We start from the raw sequence: 12,581 nt of genomic DNA, 5'->3' as shown, positions 1-12,581 counted from the left end.
AACCCTCCCTAACAAAGAGTAAAAAGAACAACAGAGATAACTGGAGACATATGTACATGCCCCTATTTAAATACTGTTTTAGATTGCCCTCTGTAAAATGAGATGCTTAAAAGACCTTTTGCAAGGTCTATTGCAGAAACATATTCAAAGCCAGGACCAACTGCAAGAGCTCTCCAGCCTTTCACAATACTTGACCATCAGCCTCCTTGTTTCTCTAATCTTCTGTGTTTAATATTTTTTTTCAGAATGTATTGCCTCTTACAGGTCAACTCCCGATCAAGTAATTTCTCATGGATTGTACTGTCTCAGTCATAACAGATCTGAAGCAATCAAAGAAACCTCCACACCTTACCTTCCAACGAGGCTGTCCAAGAGGAGAGGGAGTTGGTTGAGTAGTGGTTGGAAGTAGTTGAGTAGTGCTGGAAGCTCTTTGACACTTAACAGCCAGATGGGAGATACTGTTGTGGAGAGAGGCAGATGAAAATGATCCCATGTTCACAATGCCTCTGCTAGCAGAGTTCTAATACAAGAGAGGATCAGGTATGAAGGACATATTGCTGGAGGAACAGCCAATCCAGTTTAATACCTGCAGTCCCTAAGAAGATTAAATAGTATTGTATAGATTTGGGTCTATCTCTGAAGCCAGTACCTTTGTCTTCTACTACAGGTTATTCTCAGTATAAGGGCAGGTGATTATCTCTGTTACAAAGTACTGGACGGAAGCACCACCTGTGTGACACATTGTTCTCACGGCAGCTGTGGAAGAGGGCAGCTGGGGTAAATCACACTGCTCTTCTGCATGGAGCAGGGATCACTTAAAAAGGATAACTTGCACACAGATTTGTTTTGAAGCTTCTGGTATGGCAGACAGGGCAGACACGCAGTTCTGCTGGCCTTTGCCACAACAGGAGCCTACTTTGTATTGCCAGAGGTAGGTTTAAAACGCACTGTCTCCTGGAAAAAAACCCTTCCATAAAGAAATTTTTCCGAATATGCAAACTGACCCTTCATTGGCGCAACTTGAGGCCATTCCCTCTCATCCTGTCGCCTGTAACTTGGGAGGAGAGACCAACGCTTACCTCATTACAGCCTCCTTTCAGGGAGCTATAGACAGTGATAAGGTCTCCCCTCAGCCTCTGAGGAGGGGAATGGAGCTGGGGAAGGGTCTGGCACACAGGAGCTACGGGGAGCAGTGAGGGAACTGGGGTTGTTCAGCCTAGGGAAGAGGAGGGTGAGGAGACACCTCGTTGCTCTCTGCACCTCTCTGAAAGGAGGTTGTAGCGAGGTGAGTGCTGGTCTCTTCTCCAAAGTAACAAGTCATAGGAGGAGAGGAAATGGCCTCAAGTTGCACCAAGGGTGGTTTAGACCGGATATCAGGAAAAATTTCTTCACCAAAAGAGTTCTGAGGCACTGGCACACGCTGCCCAGGGAGGTGGTGGAGGTGTTTAAAGGATGGTGGACTGGTACAGTTGGACTCGATAATCTCAAAGGTCTTTTCCAACCACGCGATTCTATGAGGGCAGTTCAGGTCGATGCCTGTATTGTGCAAAAATACTGCCATGATAAAGCAACACGGCTGTATGCAGCGGGGGAGTTGATGGGAAAGCATCCCAGCTGGCTGGTGGTTCTCCTCCTGCTGGTTCTGTGCGCCAGGGACTGTGAGGGGACAAAAAATGGGGAGACAAAAAATGGGGAGACAGCTCCGGTTGGACTCGATGATCTCACAGCTCTTTTCCAACCAGGCGCCTCTGTCTCTGTGACACAGCCTCCCCTCTCTCCCCGGTGCGAGAGGCGGCGCCGGGCCCGGCCCTTCCCGCCCGGGCGCGCGGTTCCGGGGGGGACGCGTTCCGGGCGGACTGGGTGAGCGGCGCGCGCCCCTGTCCCCCCGCCCCGGGCCTGGGGCCGCCCGCACGGGCTGCTGCGGAGTGGGGCCGGACCCCTTGCCTTCTCCCCTTTTCCTTCTCCCCTTCTTTTTCCTTTCCTTCCTTCCCGTCTTTCTCCTTTCTACTCCATCCAGGCTCAGCCCTGGCCACTCTTGCCATTTCCAGGCCCTCGCAGCCTCTGGATGTGCTGCGCGTTGCTCAGGAGCCGATCCATTGACTCCATCTGCGCTAAGTCCCACTTTTTTTTTGTGGAGCATAAGGGTAATAGTGGCTTCCCTCGCATTAAGGTACGATCAGTGTGAGAGATGCATCATGGAATCAGGGGACTTTTGGTTGGATGGGACCTTATAGATCCAGTTCCAGCCCATTGCCATGGGCAGGGATACCTCTTACTGGGTCAGGCTGCTCCAAGCGCCATCCGGCCTGGCCTTGAACACCTCCAGGGATGGGGCAGTCATGACTTCCCTGGGCAACCTGGGCCAGGGCCTCCCCACCCTCACAGTAACAATTTTCTTCCTAAGTCCTCATCTAAATCTCTCCTCTTTCAGCTAAAAACTGTTTTCCCGTATCCTACCCCTGCACTCCCTGATAAAGAACCCCTCCCCAGCTTTCCTGTAGCCTCTTTCAGTATTGGAAGCTGCTCTAAAGTCTCCCTGGAGCGCGTTCCTTTCTCCAGGCTGAACAACCCCAACTCTCTCAGCCTGTCTTCATAGCAGAGGTGCTCCAGCCCTCTGATCACCTTTGTGGCCCTCTGGACCTGTTCCGACAGTTCCAACATGCATCACCTCATAACTGTGTCTTCCATAATCATCTCTGGTCTTTTTCTTCTCCCTCCACGCAGCAGATCACTGTTCTCTACTACGGCAGCAGGGAGGAGCAGGTCATCATGCCGACGGTGGTGGTGATGGATGTGTCACTCTCCATGACACGGCCGGTGTCAGTGGAGGGCTCTGAGGAATACCAGCGGAAACATCTGGCTATCCATGGCTTGACCATGTTGTTTGAGCACATGGCAACTAATTACAAGCTGGAGTTCACAGCCCTGGTGGTGTTTTCGTCGCTCTGGGAGCTGATGGTGCCCTTTACAAGAGATTACAACACGCTGCAGGTAAGGTGCATGAAAAACAAATGCAATAAGTTGTCAATATGAAAAGAAAACAACATCAAAACACCCAGACATGTTTCAGAATGACTGTGAAATCCTGTGATTTCATGTCATCCTGTGCACAGTATCTTGAATTGAATGTTCTATCCTTATTTTAAGGATAGGTGAAATCAATCCATTTGAAACATTTTGCTCCTTTGCAAATCTTCCCTTTGCAGGTAACCACTGGAATGTGCGTATTTACGTTAAAAGTAGAGATGGAGGAAAGGACCCCCTGATGAAGCTCTTAAAAGTACCAGTGGTTCTGTGATGTTCATGTTTTTGTGGTTATTGGTTAGCTCATGATAAATGATGCAGCAGGCAGGACTGTTTAGCAAGGTTTTGAGTGAAATGATTTGGTAGAAAGAGGGTGCTTTTCAGAGTGTTATACGAGTTGAAGCAGGGCGAGAATGAGAATAAAGTGATTTTAGGCCTTGCATGGGAAATGGAGAGAAAATGGAAAGGAGAAAGTCCAAAATGGGAATTTCATATGAATGCAGTAAGGCACTGAAAGTCTCTGAAGCCAGTAAAAATTGTACACATTTAGCTGGTTGTCATATGTAATATCAAGAAGAAATGATAAGCTACTGTCACAGAGCACGTTTGTCAGTTGTGGGACATGTAGATTTTAAAAAATATTCTCTGTTATGTTTGCATTGTAGCAGACGACTGCCAGTACATCCTCTCTCTTTGCTTTATTTTCCCTTCCCTAAGAATCCATTTGAGGAATTTCTGAAAGTCAAGAATCCCACCAAGCTCCTCTAGCACTTTAGTTTTACAGTTGCACCCTTCTCATGATGCTTTATTAAGCGTAATATTTCATTTTAAGGAGAAAAGTTTATTTATGGCTATAGAAGCAAGATGTGGGTGTGAGTTTTGTATTCTGTTCCTGTCTGTGCTGAAGAGTTTTTGTGCAACGAGGTCCGTGTGGCCTCCTCTCTGAGTCTTTAAGACGTTAAAGTTGCTCTGACACCTGGGAAGATTTTCTAAGCTAAATGTTTCGTATGAGACATTGCTTCAAATTTTGATTTTGCTTTGATTTTCTTTGAGACATGCAAAAGATTTTTTTTCTCTCCCAAGGAGCTGTTTTTTATAATATTATCGTTCCTTCAACAGCAGCTTCCATTGTTTTCTCATAATATCATTCACTATTTGCTAATCTTTCTTTTTTTCTTTGTTTTCACTTTGCAGGTCATATATAAGAGCATAGCACCCTGCATTGTGTTATTGTGCAGCTGTGTTACAATGCAAAGCAAACGTACTACAGAACTGTGAACACCTTTTCTATGTTTCCTGGTAGCAATATTTCACCCCACAGTGACAGTGGTGTTTGTCTTTACAGGAAGCCCTAAGTAACATGGATGATTATGACAAAACCTGTCTAGAGTCAGCACTCCTGGGAGTTTGCAATATTGTTCAGCAGGAATGGGGGGCAGCAATTCCTTGCCAGGTATGATGGATTTCGCTCTTCTTAGGATCTAGCGTATTCTTAGTACTCCCTGTAAGTTACAGATAGAAATGGAAATGTAATTTGGAAACTTTGAACACTCTCAGGCATATTGGTGCTACAGGAAGACAAAGGAGTCATGTTTTGAGTGTATCTGGAATATGAACAAAAGGAAATCTGTTTTTGAATGTTCAGCAGCAAAAAACTAGACTGCTTCTTGTCCAGCATGGGTTACTGCAGTGGAGTGGGTTATAAAGTCGTGCCCAAGAGTACTGTTTTGGAGGCTTGGCATTTGATCTGGATGCAACCTCCTGTCCCAGGAGCCTCACTCAGTTTGGAAAGTATATAGTCGCACATACAGTGGCCTTTCTCCTCCAGTACGTGTTGGTTTCTAGGGCTTTGTAACTTGCTGTTGTTGTGCAGGGTGGAAAGAGCAGCTGTTTCACTACCCTGGAAATGGCTGGGTCTCAGCTGAGTGTATGTAGTTCCATTATTCAGTGTAACCTTTTAGTACCTGTTTCTACAAAAAGTGACTTTGGATGTGCACCTGAATGGGAAAATATGTATTTTTGCTTTAATAGTTCTGCTGCAAAATGTGAACATGCTGCAGTTGTATTTGTTTGCAAAGAGTTATGGTAATTGGTATTACCTTTTGTATGGCTTTTGTGGCTTGTACCTGAAGCTGAGTCGCCCTCCAGACTCTGCAGAAGAAATAGTCATAGTTGGCCTTTATCTTCCGTCTGAAAATAAACCCGAAGTTCTTGAGTCCACCAGGAGCAGGCTGCTTTTTCGGCTCGATAGTCTTTTAATGTGCACTTGCAAATGGCCATGTCTGTGGCTGTGGAATTTAAATTTTAGTGCAGTTGCCTACTTACAACAAAATGTGTATTTACCATGCATGTAGTCCAAAACGCAGCAATTAAATCTACAGTTTCTCATTTATGTACCTGTTTCTGGAAATGTTACTTGCAGTTCTTTCCCCAGCTCAGTGGAAGAAATCCCCATGTGAGCAGGGATTTTCAGTATGGAAGCACATGCTGCTAGGAAGACTGCTGAAATGTGTTGGTATATAGTTGCCCTCTACAGCCGTAAACGCATCTTCTCTGGGAAATGCTAATCCATCCTCTTTCATTCAAGGTTGTTCTTGTCACTGATGGCTGCCTGGGGATCGGCAGAGGCTCCCTACGGCACTCGCTAGCTACTCACAACCAGCGAAGTGAAAGCAGTCGGTTTCCGCTGCCTTTCCCATTCCCATCCAAGCTGTATGTCATGTGCATGGCGAATCTTGAAGAGGTGATGTCTTTAACACATACCTTATTCTTTGTTACATTAGGTAATTATTGTTCTTCTCTGAGTTAATGGTCAGGTCAGCACAAAACATGCTTTGATGTTCTTGTGCTTAGTTTTAAAGTTTAGTTGTCATTCTGGTGCTTAGTGTTAGTTTTTTGGTGAAATGTAACTGCAGGGTCTTTGTGAAAGTTTACTGTTGCACTGTTATTATCTACTACTATTGCATTATTATCATGATCTCTATAAACTATGTCGGTTCCTCCCTGAGGCATATTATGCGATTTTTATTTCTCTGTTTATACTACTACCTTTATTCCACTAATTGCATTGAATGCTTTTGTGGGCTTTTCTTATTCAGGAGTCTGATTAGGGATTAAGTTACTTGTATTGCAAAGATACTCAGCACTTAAAACAGTAACAGCTTTATGTGGAAATGTGTGTAAGCAAAACTCTAAGGGCTGTAAGACAGTGTTCACACCAACTTCCCTTCGTTTTGAAGGAAAGGTGACTGTTTACTTTCTCTTCGGGTACCTTTGAAAATCAGTACTAGCTTTAAAAATCTTCACAGTAGTTAGAACCCTGATGAATAAAAAAATGTTTTAAAAGAACCCTACATAGACTAAAGTTTCTTAGATTAAGTTTTATTAATAATATTGCTTTTGACTGGCCACCTATGGGTAGATTTTTCAGCTTCAAGGTCTCTATCAAGGATTATCCTTTTGATTAGGGTGATGGATTGGAGCATTGTTTACAATTCAGAATAACTGGGAAAGTGTTTAAAATACATCTATTACTAATAAGTTTATGTGCTTTCACAAGCATTCTCTAAGAACTTCTCAAAAGAGAATGATGCCTGCCTTCCCTCCTAAAAATTGCATGATCCTGAAGGAGATGGAAACTTAGCATTACCAATGAAATGTTATGCTAGCTAAGGCATTCCTGTGCTCTTGAAGAGTAAGAGCTTCTGGGATTTTTGGTTGCTTGAACCTGCTTTCCTAGCAGAACGTAACACGATAGAGGAATGTATTGGGAGTTGGACTCGATTATCCTTGTGCGTCTCTTCCAACTCAAGATACTCTACGATTATTTGTTACTAGGCCAAATGCTGCATCTGGTCTAATATAAACGCAACAGAAGGAGTACTTTTCCTGGGGGACCCAGAATGCCGGTTTATTCAGAAAGGAATGAGATAATAATGAATCACGATAGCATCCAATTAGATGCTTTTTGCTGTGTTGTGTATGTTTTCTGCTAACATCCTGGTTAACAAAAAGGGATTAAAAAGAAAACTTCACAAAAACATTTCACTTTTTTTTTTTTTACAGCTTCAAAGCACGGATTCCTTAGACTGCCTGGAGCGGCTCATAGATTTAAACAATGGGGAAGGGCAAATTTTCACCATTGATGGGCCCCTTTGCCTGAAGAACGTACAATCTATGTTTGGGTTAGTAGGCCTGTAGATAATGTGTCTTCGTAAAGGTTTCCACTTAGTATCTGTAAAAGAAATCAAATACAACAAGAAAGTAGATTATATGGGGTGTTCTAATTGTTTTTTTATTTTAGTTTGTGATCTTGTTAACTCTGTTTTCATCTTGAGCTTCACTTGTTAAGATCAGTATTTATTTTAATCATTCTATAGCAGACCATAACATCTGTTTACAATTGACAGATAGAAGGTAGTAATTTCCAGAGTTAGTTTGTCATCAGTGGGATAATCTGCTGCTTTGTTTCATAATTTAGCAACGCTGGAACTATGATGTTAACTGTAGGTAAGAAAAAGTTTTGTGAGATAAGTTAGTGTGCTTTAGACAAACTATTGTCAATTGGTATGCATTATGTTTTCCTTAATAATAACTGATCGTGTTCTAGAAAGCTAATAGACCTGGCTTATACACCATTCCATGCTGTTCTCAAGTGTGGCCACCTAACATCTGATGTGCAAGTATTCCCCCGACCAGAACCCTTCATTATAGATGAGGAAATAGACCCCATTCCTAAAGCAATTAATACAGGTAACAAATCTTTGATTACTTTTTTACTTAAATCTATTTGATTTCTACCTTTTCACTACCACCTCTTATCCTGTATAGCTCCTGTTTGATTTATGTTCTCTCTGCAAGGATCAATCCCTGATTGTGTAGTTTTTAGGTAAATGTGGCACCAGGGGATAAGAACATCATCCTGTTTCAGCCACATGTACTTGGTAAAAGGGCTGGAGCAGAGCAGAGGCATTTTCAGAGTTTGGGGTGCCAATTCCTAGGGTCTAAGCCTACCAGAGAGTAGATGGGATTCCCTGCAGCTTCTGGGATGCTAGTTTGAAGCTAGTAGATTTGATTTAGTCTTTTGTTTTCTTTCCTTTTGAATTTATAAAATGGCAATGAATTGGGTGCAGAGTGAAAACAAGTGTGCACAATTCCGTATTTGTTTAGCAACGCAGTTCATGCACAACAGTATGTGTATGATGAAAATTGTGTTCTCATGTCATGGTATTATGTATGAATGTTTGTGTCTTATTAACACCTAGACATCCCTGTCAAGGCTGGGGCTCTGTTGTGCTACCTCATCATTGCTTCACAAAATGTAGCTGTGTAAGAAGTTGTAATGTTAAATTGAGTCTGAATACATTTCAGCTATTTCCAAATTTGACTTGAACCTGTTGTCTCCCTACAGATCTAGAAATTGTTGGGTTTGTAGATATAGCGGACATTTCTAGCCCTCCTGTCTTATCCAGACACTTGGTACTGCCCATTGCACTTAACAGAGGTGAGCAAGTTCTGTTTCTTTTATCAAAAACAGCTTTAAATTTCCACTGTGATGTCTGTGGTGTTTTAGACTAGAAGCACAAGTTTTATGCCAGATGCCTCTATAGACATATTTGTGTGGTTATGTTAAAATTAAAACCTTGAACACAAGCTCTTTCTTTTCTTGGGTACTATGTTCTCTAGAAAGCTAGTAGAGGGAATGATGTCCTTATAACATCATTATTAATAGAACGTGCTAAACTTGAAGCTAAAAATAGTTACAGGCCATGAAATGCATAGTGCAGAATGAATATTAAATGTCTTCATCTAATTGGGTTTTGGAATGATTTGTTGATGTGAAAAGTCTGATCTTAATCACAACTGGATTGCTCAGTTGTACTTGAGCTTTAATTGCTGCTCGTTGGGCCTGAGTATATATGTGTCTACACAAATGACTGATGTAGACCTTAAGGACCGTTAAGCATATTACTGACTCACAGCTACTTGTGTGTATCAGCCTATGATAACAAGGACTTCCCCTTTCCTTTTGTCATGGTCTTGGAGTGGAGCCAAAGAGAAGTGAGTTTTCTATTGGTAAAGAAGAATAAAAGCTCCAGATATGCTTTCATCTCTGTATTAACACTCTTATCCTCCTAGGCCTTTCACCTTAGAAGATATTAACAGTTAAGTGACAGCTGTATTCTGGCTGCTTAGAGCATAGTATGTTTCTCAAAATGACCACGAATTGTATGGAAGAGGAGGACTTGAAATTCAGGATGCTTTTGATTCAGAAGCAGACTTGTATTCATTGCCAAACTCTTAGTGCTGTTTCATTTCATTTATAGTGTCCTCATAGCTGAGGTCTTGCGTGCAGGCTTTTTGGTAACTTTTTTGTGAGTAGGGTGCGGTGGAATATTTATGTAACTACATAGTGCCACTTGGCCCAAATAGTTCATTTAGTGGCTGTTCATTCTACAAAGGTATTAATTGACTCTTGTATGGCAGATGATACAGGGTAGTTTCATGGAAATAGAACTAGTGTGTTTGAATTTATTCTCACATTGTTTCTTAATTTACAATTATTTTTCCCCAGAAGGTGATGAGGTGGGACCTGGGATCACAGATGACACTGAGGATGAAAATTCAGCTAATCAGATTGCTGGGAAAATCCCCAACTTCTGTGTTTTGTTACATGGCAGCCTGAAAGTGGAAGGGATGGTGGCTGTCGTCCAGCTGGGGTAGGGAACTGGATGCCTGCCTGAAAAATCTCTTACTTTGCTCATTTACGCTTTATCTATAAATTATGCCTATTTATATCTGTCCTGCTAGACAAAGCTGTGGATTTTTAATTGTGGTATATTTCTACCAGTATAAATGGCAAATAGTGAGCCTTCACACAGTGGCAGGGAGCAAAATCTAGGCAAAGAGAGGGGTGGAAGATTTTCAGCTTTTGGGATTTGCTCTTTTCAATAGGCCAGAGTGGTATGGAATGCTCTATTCACAAGCTGATAGCAAGAAGAAATCAAACCTCATGATGTCGCTCTTTGAACCTGGTCCTGAGCCCCTTCCATGGCTAGGGAAGATGGCACAGCTTGGACCTATTTCAGGTATTGGTCACGTTCATTTGAATAACTCTTACACATTCAGTGTTTTCTTGTATGAAAGACCTTGCAAAGTCTTAATTTCTTTTCCTCCCCAGATGCAAATGAAAATCCTTATGGAGAGGATGACAATAAGAGCCCTTTCCCCTTGCAACCCAAGAACAAGCGCAGTTACGCACAGAATGTTACTGTATGGATTAAACCAAGTGGCCTCCAGGTAATGATACAGGTTTTTGACTCAGTACTTTACTTTGATCTGTGGTACCCATCTTACAAGCAAAGTGGAGTCTTGTGTGTCTTGTCCTTTTAGTGTAATTGTTTTATTGCTTTTCCTTCATATTTATAAACACTGCCTCTTTAAGACGTCATGATTAAAGTGCAGTCAGAAAGCATAGCTTGTTTAATGATAGCTGTGTTTCCAGTGTAGCATCTGGCTTAGATTTAGTGTAATTACCGTTTATGTTCCGGCCTTTATGTGCTGCAGTCTTGTCAGTGGTCTGGTTAATTTAACAATGAATAGCTGAGGACTTTTTCTGCAGCTTCCCCTGCAGTTGCCAAGATGTTTTAATTTTTCTTTTCATTTCTGCAGACAGATGTACAGAAGATCTTGAGAAATGCAAGGAAACTCCCTGAAAAAACTCAAACCTTCTATAAAGTGAGTAACATTTCAGGATGGGCCAGGTTTGATCCATAGTGCTAGTGGTGCATTTGACAGAGAACACAGACTGTGTCTGAGGAATGATCGGCGCAGTCTTGTAGGACTCTGCAAAACATACATGGTTCTGTGAAGGAGACCTTTTGGGTACATTTTAAGGGCTAGTTCAGGTGAGGCAGGGCGGTCTGGTTTTCCTGCCACCACGTTCTCAGGCAGGGTGGTGTAGATGTGTCATAGTGACAGGTGCCCCTCATGATCCCTGCTGCTTCTGTGGTGAACTTTGCAGATCTTATGCTGTTGTCCAGGCAGAAAAAAAATGAGGAATCAGACAAGAATGTCAGGCAGGTGTCATTCTGAGTCTAAAAAGCATCTCCTGCTTTTTTTCTACAACTGAAGTGGAGAAACAAAATTCCAGGCACATTTGGCCACATGGTAATGATCCATAATCTAGAATGTAGTTGGAGATAATTGTTATTCCTCTTGTAAGCTTAGCGCTGAAGCGGTCTATTACTGTAACCCCCAGCAACTTTGAGAATGAATACCCTGCCTAAATGCACAAAAGCACTTATCACTTTATAGAGAAGAAAGACCTAATATGTATGTTTTGCTGGATGCTGTGGTTAAAGGCAGCAGTGAGTGAAGCCTAAGTTGGAAGCTGTCCTCGGTTGGGACACACAGAAAACAGGCAGGTACAATAGCTGAATGCACAAAAGGAAAATGGGGAGAAGTGGAGATTTACAGGAAGAGGTCAAGGAAAAAACAGCTGTTTAGTTGTGCCACTATAATTCTCAGCCCTGAAGTTTTTTTTTTGGTCTCATGAGTAGCTGGGCAGTTTCCAGCAGCGGTACTGACGACTCAGGTTATTTTCCTCAAAGCCAATAAGCTTGCCTCTAAACAAAGAAGAAAGAAAAGCAGTTTTATGTAAAGGCTTACAGTGGCTTTAAGAGGAGTTTTCCTTCTTTGCAGGAATTGAATCGTTTACGAAAGGCAGCTCTGGCCTTTGGCTTTCTGGACCTCTTGAAAGGTGTGGCAGATATGCTGGAGCGGGAGTGCACCCTCCTTCCTGACACGGCTCACCCTGACGCAGCCTTTCAGCTCACACATGCTGCTCAGCAGCTCAAAGTGGCAAGCACTGGAGCATCGGAATATGCTGCCTACGATCATAACATTGCTCCACTGCAGACAGACTTTTCCAGTAGCAGCACTGAAAGAATGTGAAGGTGTCTGCATTCTGGGAACCTCTATAGATTTCAGACTCAAATTTTCCTGTCCTGTTGACTTTCTAGGGCTGTTTCATTCTGTGTAGAGAACTTCCTGTCAAAACCGGGTCCTGTACCTCTCTAAATAAAGGTAGCTAGTTGTGGTGGCTTTAGTCAGACCTGGAAACTGCACTGTGTTGGATGATGTGCAGAAGTTATTCAGTACATGCGAGGTGAGAAGGAAAATGCCATCATAGGCAGCAGACTGCTCATGGCTTTTGACCTCAAAATGTGGTTACTCTGTAACTGAACTCACTTGTAAAAGGCAGCTACTATACTTTATACACCAATGTCATTAGTCCAAAGAAAACGTGTGAGTCACAGTGCAAGATCAGATGCACAGCTAATTGCAGGGCATTATCACTAATGTTATGCCCAACTTGAAAGACAGTCTGTAACACTGCAATGGGAGTTATTACTTGCATTGCAGTGCTTATGCTTGTGAAAGTAACTTAACCTTGTGAGACATATTTTTATTTGTGTAATATTAATAAAGAGTAATTCTTCATGAAAATTTAAGCTGGATTTCTTCCAGTTTCACAGCAGCTGGGCTGTGTGGCC

At 42.5% G+C, this 12,581-nt stretch overlaps 1 protein-coding gene across 1 annotated transcript; it reads left to right on the top strand.

Annotated features, from left to right (window-relative positions):
* The first annotated feature begins 1,879 nt into the window (after nt 1–1,879).
* On the top strand, nt 1,880–12,534 carry INTS14 (integrator complex subunit 14). Its single transcript, XM_069866387.1, has 12 exons — nt 1,880–2,170; nt 2,725–2,991; nt 4,370–4,477; nt 5,612–5,767; nt 7,090–7,208; nt 7,634–7,776; nt 8,435–8,527; nt 9,599–9,743; nt 9,979–10,112; nt 10,205–10,323; nt 10,696–10,761; nt 11,728–12,534. The coding sequence occupies exons 1-12, from the start codon at nt 2,066–2,068 to the stop codon at nt 11,977–11,979; spliced, it is 1,707 nt and encodes a 568-aa protein (XP_069722488.1). The 5' UTR covers nt 1,880–2,065; the 3' UTR covers nt 11,980–12,534.
* The last annotated feature ends 47 nt before the right edge of the window (nt 12,535–12,581 follow it).

Source organism: Phaenicophaeus curvirostris, chromosome 12, assembly GCF_032191515.1.
Source record: "Phaenicophaeus curvirostris isolate KB17595 chromosome 12, BPBGC_Pcur_1.0, whole genome shotgun sequence".
Classification (NCBI taxonomy): Eukaryota; Metazoa; Chordata; class Aves; order Cuculiformes; family Cuculidae; genus Phaenicophaeus; species Phaenicophaeus curvirostris.
The sequence above is the reverse complement of the archived record's forward strand: the minus strand, read 5'-3'. Positions and strand labels throughout refer to the sequence as shown.